The sequence below is a fragment of the Acomys minous genome (genome assembly GCF_964271855.1).
Source record: "Acomys minous genome assembly, chromosome: 20".
In the NCBI taxonomy this organism is placed as follows: domain Eukaryota; kingdom Metazoa; phylum Chordata; class Mammalia; order Rodentia; family Muridae; genus Acomys; species Acomys minous.
Window position 1 is genome coordinate 15,764,573 of NC_140502.1, and position 17,327 is coordinate 15,781,899.

The following is a 17,327-nucleotide window of genomic DNA, read 5'->3' on the forward strand; positions in this document are numbered from 1 at the left end:
GGGGCAGGAGGCTCTCTTTGAGTTTGAGGCCAGCCTGGTCTACAAAGGGAGTCCAGGACAGCCAAGGATACACAGAGAAAACTTGTCTCCACCTCACCCCACCCCACCCACAAATAGACACAGAATTAGGGGGTAAATTGTTACAGTAGCCAGAGAAAAGTCACACAGAACACTTACTCCGCTACAGCTGATCAGTCTGTGAGCAGTGGTCCCCAGTCATCCAGTGCACTGATTCCAGCCCCTGTGCATGATGTTGACACCTGAGTGTGAGCCAAGAACTGGTCTGGGAAGACACACCCTTGGGCTCCTTGAGGTTCTTCTGCCTTCCTACCTGGAAGAAGCAGCTGAGTTGCTCTCAGAGGCATGCCGGGGGCCCATGGCAGCTGGGAGCTTACAGGCTTAGAGCACCCATGGGCATTCCCAGACTGCCTCTTGGTCATCCCTGATGCTATCACACCCTGCAACTGTTCTGTATCAACTGACGGCTTGGTTGTTGAGGACACACACACGACACATGTAAATAAACCACGCAGGAGCCTCTGGACACATAGAAGTCACATTTCATTCTGGAAAATGCTGCCCACCCTTAACACACAGCGTCTCAGGTCAGGTGAGGTAGGACATTGGGTTTCCGAGGCCTGTGGTCAGCTTATGCAGTGAATAACTGCCTTCCTCTAATTCTGTCTAAGACAGGAAGGAATTTGGGAGGAAGACAGGAGCCTCCTTCCATAGAGGTGAACACTGGAAAGGCTTAGACTTTAGTTGAGGCAGAAGGCAGGCTGCGCAGAGCTGATGGAACCCCAGAGGAGGGAGAAAAGTGGGGATAATGGGATTCAATTGCAGACAGAACTGGTATCTCTCATGTTACTGACGGAGGGCCAGAACCTCACCTGATTGAATGTTTCATCTGACCCACAGGGGGAGCCTTGGCTCTCGAAGCCACGATGACCACAACTGTTCCACAACGTATTTAGTAGGACCCAGAAACCAAAGCCCAGAGCTGGGAGTGGTGGCTCAGGCCTTTAATCCCATCGCTTGGGAAGCAGAAGCTGGCAGATCCCTGTGAGTTTGAGGCCAGTCTGGTTTACAAAGAGAGTTCCAAGAGAGCCAAGACTACACAGAAAAACCCCGTCTCAAAGAAAAAACAAAACAAACAAAGAAAAAATAAAAAAATAAAAAGAAAGAAAGAAATGAAGGAAGGAAGGAAGGAAGAAACCAAAGCCCAGAAGAGAAGTCAAGGTCCCCAGACCAGGTTGGGATATAATTCCCAAATGGGAGTCAGTCTTCAGGAGTCAGGGCCCTCCCTAACCCTAGCCAGACCACACCTGACACTCCAAGTTGGAATCCTGGTCAGATGGGCAGGTGGTGATGTTTACAGATGGGATGTGGGAAGCAAGACGCGTGATCAGCACAGTAACAGCAGTTTTGTGCTCCAAAGATGGGGGGCCCCAGGTCCCTGAGGTGAGTCCAAAGGATGAATGGGCCAGACCCTTCAGTTCCCAGAGCTAGCCAGGAACATCACCAGCATTCCATCAAGATCAAGGCTATGGTACCCTAACAGAGTCCTGTGTAGATAACACTGGGGGAGAGGCCAGCTGGACTTCCACAGAGATGAGCATCAGGTGTATTTCAACTACACAGGTATGTGGGTCAGAAGTAAACAGCAGTAGGCTCCCCACTAAGGTCATGGAGACGGTACCTTCAACTGGATGGCCACGGCGATCAGAGATGTTCTCAGAGGATTCTTGAGAATGACTACAGTGGTTTGAGAGAGTTCGTGTCTTTCCAGTCCCCAATCTGAGAAATAGGCGTTTTAGTATGCATTCTGTTAATGCCCTCCAGAATGACACAGAAGTCCCCGGGCCTGTAGGACAGAGTCATTTATTGCTGCAGTTATGCCAGTTACATCCTCTTCCCATCCGCTCGTACCTTCCGGTTCCAGCCAAGGTCAGACTCTGCCTTCGGAGCTTGATCCGGTGGTGTACCCAGGATCTCCTGAGTCTCTACTGGATTCGTGGCAGCCTCCTTAAGCTCCGGTGTGTTCTTTTTATCCTCTGGGAGAGCATCGTCCAGGTCCAGGTCCAGGTCCAGGTCCAGGTCCAGGTCAGGCTTTGTAGGGCGCGGTGTCCATGCGTGCGTCCAGGGTGCCACTGGCGTGGGCCGTGGTGGGACCCAGAAGCTATTTTCAGGGGCCAGCGCCACGATCTGAGGCCGTGCGGAGGTCGTGACATGAGGGATGAGGAAGAAGATGTAGACACCAGAGACTATGAGGCCCGCAGCCACCAGCACGGCCAGTGCCACTGCCGCGTTGAAAGCCCACGCTGGACTGCTCAGGGACAGGCGACGCGACAGCGGGCGGCCGAGGCGCAGCGGGGGTGGAGGCGGCGGGGCGCGCACCGTGCGGCTCTTGCGTGGCCCAGGAGACGGCGGCGGTGGCCGCAGGTACAGGAGCCCCCGACGGCGGTCGAAGCGCACGGAGCCCTGGCGTGGCGCCGACGCACACGCGTCGCGAGGCAGCAAACCCGGCTGCGTGGGCAGAGCGGGCAGCCCCCGGCGTGGGGCCAAGCGTGTGGGCGCGCGGCACATGGGGCAAGCCACTGCGTCACCGCCGCCCGCAGTAGCCAGCGACAGGCGTGCTAGGCACTCGAGACAGAAGATGTGACCGCAGTCCAAGCGTTTAGGCAGCTTGAAAACTCCGTCGAAGGGCGACACGCAGATAAGACATTCCATGGGGGATGCGGGAGGCAGGATGGGGCCTGAGACAGGGGTGCCATCGCCCTCCTCCTCTTCTGCGTCTTCTTCGCCTCTGCTAGGGGAGCTAGGTGCGGAGAGGGCACCTGGGGAGCCGGGGCCGGAGCTCTGAGAGGCTCGGTGGCGACGGAGCCAGGGCAAGCGAGGACACGGCATCCAGATTGGACCTAAGGGATGAACACCTCAGGTAGGGACCTAAAGGTTGTGGCAGATTGACAAGATTTCAGAGGAGCGAGAATGAAGCTATGGGGAGTAGGGAAGGCGTGGAGATTGTGGTGGACCCACTGTCCCCCAAAGGTCTAGAGACTGAGGCAGCTAGCTGGGCGGTGGTGGCGCTCGCCTTTAATCCCAGCAGTCGGGAAGCAGAGGCAGGTGGAGCGTGTGAGTTCGAGGCCAGCCTGGTCTACAAAGTGACTCTAGGACAGCCAAAGCTACAGAGACCGTCTCGAAAAACTATTTAAAAAACAAAAACAAACAAACAAACAAACAAAAAAACCCAAACAAGCCGGGCGTGGTGGCGCACACCTTTAATCCCAGCACTCGGGAGGCAGGCGGATCGCTGTGAGTTCGAGGCCAGGCTGGTCTACAAAGCGACTCCAAGACAGCCAAGGCTACACAGAGAAACCGTCTCAAAAAACCAAAAACACACAAAAACTGAAGCAGCTTCAAAGGTATCTCTGGGGAGATTCCTAGGGAGCATTCACCTAGACCAAACTACCTCCCTTCCCCCTAAAAAAGGCACAGAATAGCTGAGAAGCAAAGTAGGAAACTAGGCTGTGGGACCAAACTCCCTAGACAGAGATGACCCATTCTAACCAGTGTGCAGAGAACCTACCTGTCAGTGCAGGAGCGTAGTCTCTCCCGTTCTGACCCCAATTTCTGGCTAGTCTGCTACTAGGCAGGCAAGTGCTCCTCCCTGAAGGAGTGCACCCGACCTTGGGCCAACCCTTTCCTGGTTCCCACATACCTGTCAAACCTGCCTTGCTACCTGCTCCGCCCCAAAGCCCCTCCTACTAGGATGAACAGAGTTGGATATATATCAGATGATGGCTGAAGTTAATGCCAAGGACTATGGATCACTCTTCCAAGCCTCCGCTACTACTGTGCTCCCTGTGGCACGTGAAGCCTGTACACAAGCCACACTATGGGAGTGAGCAAACTGGATCCATCATACCTTCTAACACCAGGGCTATTTGACAATCTCTAGGCAGTAGTAAGTACACCCAGCTTAAGCACCTCAGCCCTTGCCCACGCTAGACCAACACGCACTGTTAGGAGCAGTCCACACTCCTCATCCCCAATACCTGCTGGGCTAACACCCCATCACAGCACTAGTTCTGGGGTGCCACACACCAGCATGATGTTTGCCAGGAAAATACAAGTCTCAAGAGCCAAGATTGCCAGGAAGGTAAGCACCCTGTACAGCAGCACCCGAGCCCCACAATGACAATCACAAAGGTGGTGGAACTGTCCAAAAGGGCACAGTTTATTTATTAGGCAGCAGCTGGGAAATCAGCGGTTAGACTTGGCCACACGCTCCAATTCGTCTTTCTTCTTGATGGCGTAGGAGTTGGAGGAGCCCTGCAAGGACATGTGGTTATGGTTAGATCAGAATGCTGGATACCCCCAGACGCCAAACCCGACCGTGTGTGTGTGCGCGCCCAGACCCACCTTGGCAGCATTGATGAGCTCATCTGCAAGGCACTCAGCAATGGTCTTGATGTTCCTGAAAGCAGCCTCACGAGCACCTGTGCACAGCAGCCAGATGGCCTAGAGAAGGCAAGGCAAGGCTCAGGCCTCCAGAGGGTCCCAGCCCTCCTAGTGATCTGGAACCACCTCAGTAGGTATCAGCCACTCAGGACATGCTGCCCACCCAAAGAACAGGAGATTTAAGAACTGCCCTCAGTGTGGTGCTCAGTTATTATGTACCTCTTAAGTAGATAAAGCTAAAAGCATGTGCCACCACCCAGCAGACCCATAAATGGGGGAAAATCTTTTTGTAAAAGTATATACTAGGGATGAGATGAACCAGACCAGGGAAGATGGCTGGAGCCCCATCTGCCTCACAGGGTGGAAATCCAGGAAGGTTTCCTGGAGGAAGTGAGGCTCCCAGTAAAACAGGAAAGACAGAACCCCGCCCACTCCTGTAGGTGGTTCCTGCCTCACCCCTTCACAAGCATCTGGCCCACCTGATTCACTCGGCGCAGTGGGGACACATCCACAGCCTGCCGTCTCACCGTCCCGGCTCGCCCAATGCGTGTTGAGTCTTCCCGGGGGCCACTGTTGATGATGGCATTCACCAGGACCTGCAGAGGGTTCTAGCAGAGAAAAGGGGACCATGAGCCTCCCCTCCACTCCAAACTGCCTCAACTCTAAACAAGGTGGCAGAGTCACAGGTGATGGCAACACCTTACCTCACCAGTGAGCAGGTGGATGATCTCAAAGGCATGCTTGACAATCCGCACAGTCATGAGCTTCTTGCCGTTGTTGCGCCCGTGCATCATCATGGAGTTAGTGAGGCGCTCCACGATAGGGCACTGCGCTTTGCGGAAACGCTTGGCGGCATAGCGCCCTGCACTGTGGGGCAGGTACTTGGCATACTTCTCCTTCACAGCAATGTAATCCTGGGGTGTTAAGGAGAGGAACATGAAGGAGCAGTCAGGAGTCAGACCAGCCTCAGACAGGATCAGGAGACCCTACTGTAAAGATACATGAGCCTTGAGAAAGTAAAACCGAACCAGCGGCTGGTACAAACAGACACACACTTCTGTATCCCAACACTTGGGACCAGACAAGAGGGTCTCTAGCAGTTCAAGACCAGGCTGGTCTAGACAGTGAGTTTCTGGACAGCCAGGGGTATACAGTGAGACTTTGCCAGAGAGAGAGGGGAACAGAGAGCTAGCTTTCTTTAACATGGAAGCAAGGGGCTTGGTTCCAGATTTCACAAGTATTCTTAAATAGCCAGGTTCAATTCCCAGCAACCACATAGCAACTCACAACTGTCTGTAACTTATGCAGACTTGACAACCTCACAGACAAACACCGATGCATATAAAAGTCATTCAGAAATCTTACTATGGACAGTTTATTTAAATAAAACAGAAATTGAGACAGATGTCACTATGTTGGGCTTAAAGGCATGAGCCACAGATTCAAATGCTATGGACACTGGATCAGACAACCCTCAGTGAGGGGAGGGCTGTCCTGTAGGACACTTGGTAGATTCTAGACTACAGGGTGAATTAGGATTGATTCACTGTGACCTATGTGACAAACCACTTTTACTATCTCACCCAGATGTGTACAACATCAAAGTTTAGTGGCACCGTGTTGGCCTACTAGATGAAAAGCTCTGGGTTCAAAATCCCTAACATGGCAAAGATCGAAAAGCTCCCCAAACAAACTCCCAAAGCAAACACCCATCAGACAGGACTGAAAATCCTTTAGATACAATGCCTAGGTCCTGTTGCATCCTTTTCTTCTTTATTTCATGCACACATGCAAGTCAGGGCACAACCTGCAAATGTCAATTCTCACTTACCTGTGGATTCCAAGGGTTAAACTTATGTTGTCAGGCTTGGTGGCAACTGCCTTTACAAGCAGGGCAACGCCACAGGCCCATTCTGTGTTATCTTTAGAAGTAACAGATAAGCCGGGCGCGGTGGCGCACGCCTTTAATCCCAGCACTCGGGAGGCAGAGGCAGGGGGATCGCTGTGAGTTCGAGGCCAGCCTGGTCTACAAAGGGAGTGCAGGACAGCCAAGGCTACACAGAAAGACCCTGTCTCGAAAAACAAAAACAAAACAAAAAAAGGTAACAGATGTACTTTAAATTCCCTGAACAAGTGACGACTAGCCCTAAAGATAAAGCTGAGTTGATGGGGTGCTTGCTGTGTACAAAGCCTTGGGTTCAATTTCCAGCAGTGAGTAAAACCAGGTATGGTGACATACATCTTCAATCTCAGCACTCAGGAGGCAGAACACGGAGGATCAGCTTTCCCACAGGGTTTTAGGCCAGCCCCAGATATATAAAACTGCCTCAAAAGGGGACGTGAGGACTAAAGCAAACACAGTTCAACCACTTTCGTATCTCTACCTATACAGCCATAAGACAGCACTCACTCACCCATGGCCCACTGACATTTTGGGGCAGGGAGCGTGACACAGAAACATCTCACTATGTAGCTCCAACTGGCCTCATACTTAAAATCCTCTGGCTGCAGTCATAGCAGCAGCCCACCAACTTTGAAAAGGGTGCCAAAGCCATGCAGTTGGTCAAAGCAGTCTTCTCAACAGGTACCTGCTAACTGAATCTACAAGTGAAAAAACACTACCAAACCAGCCGAGGAGGTACATGCTTTTAATCCCTGCACTTGGGAGATAGAGGCAGTAGGGTTCCTGAGCCAGCAAGGGCTACATACTGAAACTCTGTACTCAGAAAGGGGGGGGGGGGAGCAAGACACTGTGTGGCTGTCTAGTTATTGCTCTTTTACCTGTCTTAATCACCAAATGGTTTAAACCTAGGTCTTAAGCGTCCTTTACTGAATTGGAAGAATTCACACTTGCTCCCCAAATCAATAGCCAGACAGACCAACCACCAAACTCCTTTTACCTGTAGAGAAATGTCGTTGATCTGCACATCGTCAGTGCTCCATTTGCCGAAGAGTTTGATGTCCGGGGTCTCTGCCACCGCCGGTGTGGCTGTCTCCCACTCAGTCATTCTAGGGACAGGAAAACGGGCCAAGAATGCAGTTATTGCCACTCTGGGGAGCAGTCATACTCACCCCAAAGTCTCTATGACTTACTGCCACGTTGTGGCAAACTGCAGACATTAAGGGGGGTGGGGGGTGGGGCTGGAAAGCTTTGAGCATCCCCCTAAGCCTATAGGAAAAGCGCCCAACCATCACCTGCACTTTTCCTTGGGACTCCCAAAGCCTAAGACGCAGCCATCCACCAAGCTAAACAGCTGGTCCACGGAACACATGAAGCCATGCAAATACCCATCGGCACCTGTCCCTCAGCTAACTCCCACTGTACATTTATTAACGCGTCCATCCTGGGGAAGCCAACTAGCTGCTTCCAACGTTCCAGCAAGAAAAATACGGTAAGAAAGACCAGAGTATAGATCGGGAAGTACAATCAATGCAAATGTTTCCATCCTCGCCTGGCTCAGTGGAGAAACTAGGGGCTGTTGTTATCCAGACGGGAGTCGTGTACAGGACAAAAGGGTCCTCACGAAACTACGTGAACCTAGATTTCCGATCGCGGTCTGTAACCCAAGAATTCAAGCGACTTCCCCAGAGTCCTTGAGTGTCAAAGTATGAAGTCAACACTGTGCAAACAGGAGGAGGAAAGAGTAACTCGGCCCGTGCCGAGTTTATCCTAGACTCCTCTTTCCGGAAAGAGCTGGGGGGGGGGTGCCCAGGCCTCGGGTCCCGCCCCCAGCTCCCCCCCCCCAGATGTCCCTCAGAACAGTAAGGGTTACCCTTCTGAACGCCGCGCCACTCCGCAGCCTCACCTGAGGGCGCAGACCGGGCTTCTCTCGGTCGCTCGGCGTGGACCACGCGCCGTCCGGGGACAGACAGGAAGAGGCCGTGCGCAGCAGGGCAGCGCTTTTAAGAGAAGCGAGAACTTCCGGGTCAGAGGTCCGGACGCACGCGCAGAGGAAAAGGCGTGCCCGTGGACCAATCCAGAGCTAGGATGCCCGGCGCCCTTTGAGCCCTGCAGAGCATGCGCACTTCCAGAAACAGCGCCACAGCCGTCTTCTGGCGGATGTCTGAAGTACTTTGCCAAGCTTGTGAGTGCACACATGTGCACACAAACGTCCTCAAAGCGAACGCCGCCATATCTGAATAGTGCAGGCGTTCAAGCCCACGCTCACATCAGTTAGGCTGCGAAACCGAGGTGCCACAGGCTGTGGGTTCCTAGCTAAGGCAGCCAGCTCGGCTCACTATTTCTCGCCAAAATAGCAGTCAGGTCCGGTGGTCACCACTGATCCAGTACCAGCCCCACCCTTAACCCTCCAGGCCAACCTTTCTCTGCTGATCTCTGGCTTCCGGTGTGGGATCACTTCCTCTTAACCTCTTTGGCTACTCTTGTCTGGCTTTTTTTTTTTAACCCCCTTAACCCCCTAGGTCCAATCTAGATTCCGATCTCCAGCCAGCAACAGTGTGACTCTCCAAAAGCGGGATACTTCGAGCGGAGTTCTGGAGGGTGGGCGGGGTGAGAGCTTGGGGTGGGGGTGGGAGTGGGGGGAATCTCTCCGGTGACGCCTTTATCTGGGATCTCAGTGATGACTGGGTATCAATAAGGGGACTCCTTGCCTGCAGACTTACCACCAGGACTGTTTTGTTTGTTGGTTTCTGTTCTATTTTGGTTTGGAGACAGGGTTTATCCGTGTAGGCCCGGCTGCCCTGGAGCTCTGTACACCAGGTTGGCCTTGAACTCACAGAGCTCTGCCTCCCAAGTGCTGGGATTAAAGGGCTGGTAAACGCCCCGACCTGCTCTTTTATCTAGGCTGACCAGTGTGAGGCGGAATGGGCAATAGACACCTTGCAGAAATAAGTTTCCCACCCCACACAGACCTCTGTCCTCTTCCCCAGCTACTTCTAAAAGGAGCCGTGTGAACAGGTCAAATCTGGGAAGGGGTTGTTTCCTGAACCGTCTCAGGGAGTCTGGTGGGATAAAGTTTCCCTCTCCATCTCTGTTCACACCTTGTATATGTGGAGAGTGGGGAAAGGGGTAAGTCAGGAATCCTACCCAATTAGCCAGTCTCTGGGCTGCAAAGTTTAAGGCTGTGCCCAGCCTGTGGTTGATGTTGGGGAGCAACAGGGTGTCACCCTACCGCTCTTTGAAAGCTGTCACTGCACCACAATTGTTGATAATGGATGTTTTTTAGACCTCATGAGAATTACCTACTTAAGGTGACGGAGGGCAGGTGAGGGGCTCCTGAGTGTGGCCTATAGGTTAAGAGGAATACTGCAGAAGTTGATTCGCACAGATAAAATTCAGTTTGCCCTAGCCGCGTTTGGTGGTGCACCCCTATCACCCCAGCATTTGGGAAGTAGAAGCCAGGAGGACCTGGAATTCAGGGCCATCCTCCACTACACGGGGACTTTCAGGCCGTTTGTGCTATATGAAATTCCAGCTCAAAAAACAAAACCTGCCAAAACCCACTAGAATTATCATTAATATTTTTAGACAAAAGTCCCATTATGTAGACATGGCTAAGTCAAATGCTGTGTAGTCCTGGCTGGCCTTGAACCTACCGACCTGCCTGTTTCTGCCTCTCTAGAGTTGGGAATAAAAGGATACATCATTACATCCAACACTTCTAAAAATTCTTCTTTTTGTGTGTGTGTGTGTAAGTCAAGCATGCGTACATAGGGTCCAAGGATGCTAGAAAAGGGTGGTAGCTCCTCTGCAGCTGGAGTTACAGGTGGTTGTGAGCCTCTTGAGGTGGGCGCTGGGAGCTGAACCTTTCAGGAATGACCGCTGAACTGTTTCTCCTGTGCCCACCTTTAGAATTCTTGCGAAGAACACAGGGCTGACATTACTTTCTTTAGGCCAAATGACCTTGGAGGCCCTGCATTGCATCCAGCTCCAGCCTGGGCCCCCCTCCCCACTGTTGTGGGGTATCCACCAGAGAAGAATACTTGGACATGGGTTTAAGCCAATAGAAAGTCTTTATTAGATGATGGGTGGTTACACTGTGTGTGGACCTAGTGTAGTTCCAAGCCTTTGTCAGGGTGATCTTTTTTTTTTTTTTTTTAAAGATTTATTATTTTATTATTATGCATACAGACCTCTGCCTGCATGTACATCTGCAGGCCAGAGGAGGGTATCAGATCACATTACAGATGGTTGTGAGCCACTATGTGGTTGCTGGGAATTGAACTCATGACCTCTGGAAGAACAGCCAGTGCTCTTAACCGCTGAGCCATCTCTCCAGCCCCGTCAGGGTGATCTTTTAAGCATGAAAGCCATATCCTGGGTTAATATGCTTCAGTTAACAGGCACAGTTAGCCCGAAAAACAAAAACAAAGACAAAAACAAAAAACCAGCCAGAAGTCTTCTGGCTCATTCAGCCTTCACCTGAGTTCTCTTTCTTTGCAACCTGTCCCAGGAAAACCGCTTGGGCTCTCCCTTTCCTCACAGGTGCTTCTTTCTACAAACTATCTTTACCTTCATTGTTTGGGATAAAGATGTGTAGCACCAGGCCTGGACCTAAGCTTTCCTTTACCTGATACTTGCTCTATACCAGGCTGGCCTTGAACTCAGATCTGCTTGCCTCTCTCTCCTGGATTAAAGACGTGTGTGTATTCTAGCTGGATCAGAGACCTAGAAAGTCTTTGGGTGTGATCTCTTGCCAGAGCAGCCCTGTTCTGAATTAAAATTCCTCTACCACTTATGGGCCCTTGCTGATGATACCTTGGGTGTTTGTTTAAATCACTGACCTGGTTGTCACCTGGTTTGGAATGTGTGGGTATTGGATAGGATAAGTCCAGCTATTTGGTAGAGACCAGTCCAGGCCTGCTGAGTCCCAAACCATCATCAGTCACTCAGGCATGGCTAGCATTTGCTGTCTAGGTGGGTGCAACGGTGCTCCCATCTCCCCAGAAAGGTCTGTTCCTGTTCTAATATTCAGACTGGATGTGATGTTTTTGTTTGTTTGTTTGTTTGTTTGGGGTTTTTTTGGACTAGGATGTGTACAGATGTATATAAGGCTCTCATGATGAAATCGTTCTGGATTATTGAGATGGGCCTTAAATTCAATGACAGCCTTTGTAAAAGAACTTTTGCCTACCATGCAAGAAACAGTTAAATCCCCAGCATCACCATCCCCCCAAAAAGGGGGTGGGGAGAAGGAGGTATTGTGTTTGGTTATCCTCAGAGCCTAGAAACCACAATTTTTGCGGATTCAGCTTAGCCCCCTTGCAGGAGGATTATATACAATCCAGACATGCGTGTTTACACTCCATCACGGAAAGGTGGGAAGGGCCATAGATCTCCCACCTAAACATACAGTTGTGTGCAGTTCTGCCTTAATTGCATGTGGTCTTGGAGGGGCCAGGGAGACTAGGAGAGGAAGGTTCCATCTATGCAGCTATGGCTATGAGGAAAGGATCCTTTCTACTGGATAAAGGCTTTTCAGGTGGGGCCTGTTGTGGGAGGAGCTCCCAGCAGCCCTGTAAGTAACCCCTCACAAGTATATACTCATCAGGACTGGTTCCCCAGAGTGAACGTTGGTGGAATGCGCCTTGATTTGCCACTGGGACCTTAGGAGAATGGGTAGACACTGCTCACATCTTCCACCTGGAAACAAGTTTTAGTAATAAGAAGGAGGGACAGGGGGAAAGAGTGGGTGGAGGAAAGGCCGTGTGGCCACAGAAGGAGACTGGAGGTATGCAGCCACAATCGAAGAAATACCTGGAGCCACCAGTAGTTGGTTAAGTTAGTATTTTGTTTTTGTTTATTTTTAAAACAGGGCCTCTCACAGCCTTGGCTGTACTGAAGCTCACTATGAAGACGAGGCTAGCTCCAAATCAGAGATCCTCCTGCCTCTGAACTAGAATGAAAAGGGTGTGCCACCATATATAACATCACCAGAAGTTGGAATTGAATGAAAACATCCCTTCCTATAGACTCCACAGGCCGCGGGACTCTACAGTACCTGAGGTTTGAACTTGAACTTGGGACTTTCAGAACTCTGAAAAAAGTAAATTGTTGTTTAAGCCATCAGCTACAGGAAGCTAAGATACTTTAGAAACCCACCTCTGAGCCAGGTGTGGTGGTCCTGGCCTTTATTCCCAGCACTCCAAAGGCAAAGGCAGGAGGATCTCTGTGAGTTTGAGGCCAGCCTGGTCTACAAAGCAAGTCCAGGACAGTCAAGGCTACACAGAGAAACCTGTCTCAAAACAACAAACAAACAAACAAACAGACAAAACCAGACCAGACCCATCTCTGCCCTCACTGGCCTTTGCGTCCATCTCACCCTGGGGAGACTTATGACAGCCCTGTGGTGCCAGTCTGGGTTGCCGGCCCCCTCATTGCCCCTTTCTTTCTTTCTTTTTTTTTTTTTTTTTAAGATTTATTGATTTATTTATTCTGTATACAATGTTCTGCCTGCTTGTACCCCTGCCGGCCAGAAGAGGGCACCAGATCACATTATAGATGGTTGTCAGCTACCATGTGGTTACTGGGAATTGAACTCAGGACCTCTGGAAGAGCAGTCGGTGCTCTTAACCTCTGAGCCATCTCTCCAGCCCTCATTGTCCCTTTCTTAATTGGGCTCATTTTGTGGTAAACCCCTTGCAGACTCTAGATAGACATTAGGAGTCCAGGAATCAGGTCCTTCACGCTTCAAGGCAGCCTTATGACACAGACGTCCCATTTTACATAGCCATGACAGCCCAGAGAGAGGAAGTAACAGGGTCACCCAGCAAAAGAGGGTACGAACTGAGAGTGACGGTGGCTGGCTCTAGAGTATGAAGTCTCCTGTCCCACTTGACCTGCCCTTCCCCCACCATTGTTTCCCCCACAGCTCTGCAGTAGTTGGTCCCTTTCTAGTTGGTCCCTGGCAGGACCTAGGGAAAAACTCACTCTGGTCCTCAACCTCTTCCAAGGGATTCGGTGCACGGCACAGTCACGTTATTTGTTGTAATGAGACAGGATGAAGAAACGGGCGTTGCCATGACAGCAGCAGACACGAGAGACCCTACCTCAAAAGAAGGGGGAAGGAGACACCTCCCCCAAAGTTGTCCTCTGCTCCCCACATGTACGCGGTCGAACATGCATCCCTCGCCCCTACAATAAATACACCTTAAAGGCAAACAAGCAAAATGGGGTTGGTAAGATGGCTCAGGACACAGCCACACCCACACAAGGGATTAGCAAATGTAATTAAAAAAAAAAAAAGATTAAAAACAGAATGAACCAATGACAGGCAGGTCTGTTGCCACCCCAGCTCCTGCAGGCCAGTTTTGTCACCCCCTCTGTAGACTCCATGGCAGACAAGCTGACCAGTCCCGACTGCTTTGGGCCTTTTATTGCTGCTGCAAGCAAACAGCATGCCCAACCGAGGCTGGCCTCCCTGTGTGGGAGGCATACTCGTCAGAGGAAAAGGACTTCAAAGCAGAGTATTGTGGAATTCTGTCCTCCGGGCAGGACCTGGCCATTCCCCTTAGACTGTCAGCAGCTATGATTAACAGGAGGAGACCCTTCTGCAAAGGAAGAGGGAGGGCCTTCGTGAGGCCACTGTCTTCCCTGAGGATTTATAGACAGTTAATAGGTTGCTTGGGTAAGCGCTTTCCCTCAGCAAGGTAGCCACCTATAATTTGCCCAGGCTCCAATTAAACACATGGCTTTATCAACACTTTCGTGGAATCCTTTTTGTTGGTGGTGCCCTACTTGAAGTGAGTAAGTGTTTTTTTGTTGTTGTTGTTGTTTTGGTTTTGTTTGTTTTTTTCAAGACAGGGTTTCTCTGTGTAGCCCTGGCTGTCCTGGACTCGCTTTGTAGACCAGGCTGGCCTCGAACTCACAGCGATCCGCCTGCCTCTGCCTCCCGAGTGCTGGGATTAAAGGCGTGCGCCACCACCGCTGCCCAGCTCATTTGCTTTTTTTTTTTAAAGATTTATTTATTATTATGTATACAGTGCTCCGCCTGCATGTACACCTGCACACCAGATCTCATTATAGATGGTTGTGAGCCACCATGTGGTTGCTGGGGATTGAACTCAGGACCTTTGGAAGAGCAACCAAGTGCTCTTAACCTCTGAGCCACCTCTCCAGCCCCTCATTTGCTTTTTTAATCAGGCTACTTCAGTTGTCTCTCCAGGATGTTCTGAATCAGGTTGTTATCTATCGGATGCTTCTTGCTGCTCTTCATTGAATGAAAAAAACCAGGACCTAACTGTTCCCAGGTATGGTGGAGGAGATTTATTGAGATATGAGATAGAATTCAGCCAGTGGCATCTAGAAGGGTCCAGACTGAACTGGCCATGGGAGGAAAGGTGGGATGTGGGGGAGAGGAACCAGAGGAAGATAAGAGGGGAACCAAAGAGAGTACCTGGGACTCCAGAGACCAAGGACACAAGAGATAAAAGGGCTGCAGGACCCAAATGGCTGAGGTTATATAGAAATCAGAGAAACTAGGGGGAAGGGAAGCCCAGCGCAGTCCATGGCTGAAGGGTTTAGGTTAGAGGTGGGGTCTGCTAGGCAGGATAACTCTAACAGGTAATGAGAGATGCTGGGAGAACTTGGTGGCCAACATCCGGTTTGATATGTTAAATAGGCACCTCTGTCGGCTGTTTGTCCTGAGTTTGAGACCTAACGCTCACTAATATTCTTTCACTTTTCCTTGCTATGTAGTTAATAAACTCACTCATTCAAAATCAAAGGCATGGCTGTAATTCTACAGACCCAACAGAACAACTACCCTGATCTTCCTCCCTTTACCTCCCGAGTGCTGGGATTATAGGCACACGCTACCATGGCCAGCTTTATCCCATGCTGGGACTGAACCCAGGGCCTGCATGCTGGGCAAGCAATCTACCAACTAAACTATGTCCCCAGCCCCATACTTATTTATATTTATATTTTGGTTTTATTGAGACAGACTTGTGAAGCCCAGTCTGGTCTCAAACTCACTATGAAGCTGTGGCTGACCTTGGATTTCTGATTATCCTGTCTCCCCCTCCTAAGTCTGGGATCTAGGGTTCTGTGCATGCTAGGCAAGCCTTATACCAAGTAATCTGGACCCAATTCCTCACTGGCTTTCTCTAACTCAGGACACTGGATTTATGGCTAGGTCTATCCTGTGCATTTCAGGATGCTTAGTGGCGTCTCTGGCCTCCATCCAGAAAAAAACAAGTAGTGGTCTTTGCCCCACCACAGCCTCATCTATCTCCAGACATGGCTAACTGTTCCCGAGAAGACAGAACTGTGCCTAGGTTGAGAACCATAGATTTACATAAATTAATTTGTTATTACTTAAGAAAACAGGAGGTGGCAATACTAAAAATGTAAGACCAGCATTAGCTGGGCACAGTGGCACACGCCTGTAATCCCAACGTTCTAAGGAGGCAGAGGCAGGTGGATCTCTGTGAGTTCGAGGCCAGCATGACAAAGCGAGTCCAGGAGAGCCAAGGCTACACAGAGAAACCCTGTCTTGAAAAAAACCAAAAACCAAAACCAACAAAACAAAGATAAAAAGGACCAGCATCAAATGCTTAAGTCATAAATACCAGGGACAACTGGGCTCATGGCCTTTCCTGCTCCAACTTGGAGGCGGCCCACTCACTTGGACATTTAGTGCTTTCCAAGTCTTCCAACATTTGTCCGAGCCTGGCGGGGGGCTGGTAGGCCGTTTCTGCGTTCACCATCTCCTTGGTAACGCAATGTTTCACTTAGGGGTCCGGGAAAGAGGCCTGCGGCCACACATACAATTCCTCTCCCACCCAATCAGCTTATAGGAGGGAATTCCACTGGACTACATTTCCCACCAGGCCTTGCGCTCCGCCACGCCAGAGAAGGAGGTGTTCGCTTCCTGTGGGGTTCCGGTCTTCAAAACGGAGCCGCCATCGGCCCTTCCCCGAGCGTAAGATTAGGATGGGAGCGCGAAACAGCATTCTTCCGGTCTGGAGCTGGCGCCGGGCCTATTACTAGCCATGGCAGTCTAAGGCTCTTAGAGCCGGGCACACTTCCTGGTGGCTAATGCCGGACCACCCCTCCCCGCGTTCCCCGCATCTCGTCACCTGGCCTTTGTGCTTGTTACCTTCCCGGTCTCTTTAAGGCATTTTCTGTCTCCTACGTCCTCACCTCAAAGGGGCTGGAGGAACCTATTCTCTCCAGTTCTAATGCTGCTCTCAGGTAGATGGCCTGGTGGCTCACAACCATCGATAACGAGATCTGGCGCCCTCTTCTGGTGTGCAGGCAGAACATTGTATACTTAATAAGTAAAGCCTTAAAAAAAAAAAAGTCATTTTCTCTATATCTTTTCCCTCCAGTTTTCGAGAAAGGGTTTCTGTACCGGAAATCACTCTATAGACCAGGCTGGACTCGAAGTCAGAGATCTATCTGCCTCTGGAGTGGCTCCTAAATGTTGTTTCTTGCCTGCTCTTATCCATAAGGGCATTATAGTTCCAAGCGTCCACGCGGGGACCATGACACACACACAGGTGCAGAAGGGACTCATGCCTGCACAAAAAGGACAGTCATGCCCTGTGGTTATAGTCCTCATGGTGTGCGTACTGTAGGACAGACAGCCTAGGCACTGTCAATTGGGGTGAAGATGACCCATGACCCAGAGTGGTGGGGTAGCCTCGGATTAAGCACTTTTGTGTTAACCACCAGCCATCTGTCGTGTTTCTGCTCTACCCAGGCAAGAGTCGCGGGCAGGCTCCTAGGCACTGTGCTAGTCTTGTTAGCATTGTTTGCCTCGGGGGCTTTCCAGCAGCCAGTTTAAAGCCCTGTGTGAGAACAGCAGCAGACCTGCGCCCCCTAGTGTTAACAATCCTTTGTGACGCTCTTGGGAATCCCCACCCTTGCTCTTAACACTTTCATAGGCTTAGACGTCAAG

At 50.8% G+C, this 17,327-nt stretch overlaps 2 protein-coding genes and 1 long non-coding RNA gene across 6 annotated transcripts in view; 1 reads left to right on the forward strand and 2 right to left on the reverse strand.

The window, feature by feature from the left end:
• The window catches only part of LOC311591661, a 42,046-nt gene that overhangs the window by 22,700 nt on the left and 2,019 nt on the right, over positions 1-17,327 (forward strand). The window lies entirely within an intron of this gene.
• Positions 543-3,731, reverse strand: RNF225 (ring finger protein 225). Of its 2 annotated transcripts, none has more exons than XM_084771515.1 (2): positions 3,587-3,731; positions 543-2,918 (listed from the first exon to the last, which is right to left on the reverse strand). In XM_084771515.1, exons 1-2 carry the CDS (start codon positions 3,714-3,716, stop codon positions 1,903-1,905), a joined length of 1,146 nt encoding a protein of 381 aa, XP_084627641.1. In that variant the 5' UTR covers positions 3,717-3,731; the 3' UTR covers positions 543-1,902. The 2 variants fall into 2 exon arrangements, with proteins under 2 accessions (XP_084627641.1, XP_084627642.1); XM_084771516.1 differs by having other exon boundaries at positions 543-2,946; positions 3,587-3,660.
• RPS5 (ribosomal protein S5) lies at positions 4,214-8,413 on the reverse strand. 2 transcript variants are annotated; one of them, XM_084771517.1, is made up of 6 exons: positions 8,268-8,413; positions 7,362-7,470; positions 5,166-5,375; positions 4,941-5,069; positions 4,423-4,521; positions 4,214-4,332 (listed from the first exon to the last, which is right to left on the reverse strand). In XM_084771517.1, the coding sequence occupies exons 2-6, from the start codon at positions 7,467-7,469 to the stop codon at positions 4,264-4,266; spliced, it is 615 nt and encodes a 204-aa protein (XP_084627643.1). In that variant the 5' UTR covers position 7,470; positions 8,268-8,413; the 3' UTR covers positions 4,214-4,263. The 2 variants fall into 2 exon arrangements, with proteins under 2 accessions (XP_084627643.1, XP_084627644.1); XM_084771518.1 differs by having other exon boundaries at positions 8,235-8,332.

Coding starts and splice junctions, on each gene's coding strand:
- RNF225 (XM_084771515.1), bottom strand. CDS start 3,716: ATGTGGGAACCAGGAAAGGGTTGGCCCAAGGTCGGGTGCACTCCTTCA. Junction 2,919..3,586: donor CTACGCTCCTGCACTGACAG/GTAGGTTCTCTG, acceptor TTCATCCCTTAG/GTCCAATCTGGATGCCGTGT.
- RPS5 (XM_084771517.1), bottom strand. CDS start 7,469: ATGACTGAGTGGGAGACAGCCACACCGGCGGTGGCAGAGACCCCGGAC. Junction 5,376..7,361: donor TCAACGACATTTCTCTACAG/GTAAAAGGAGTT, acceptor TTAACACCCCAG/GATTACATTGCTGTGAAGGA. Junction 4,333..4,422: donor AGCTCATCAATGCTGCCAAG/GTGGGTCTGGGC, acceptor ATGTCCTTGCAG/GGCTCCTCCAACTCCTACGC.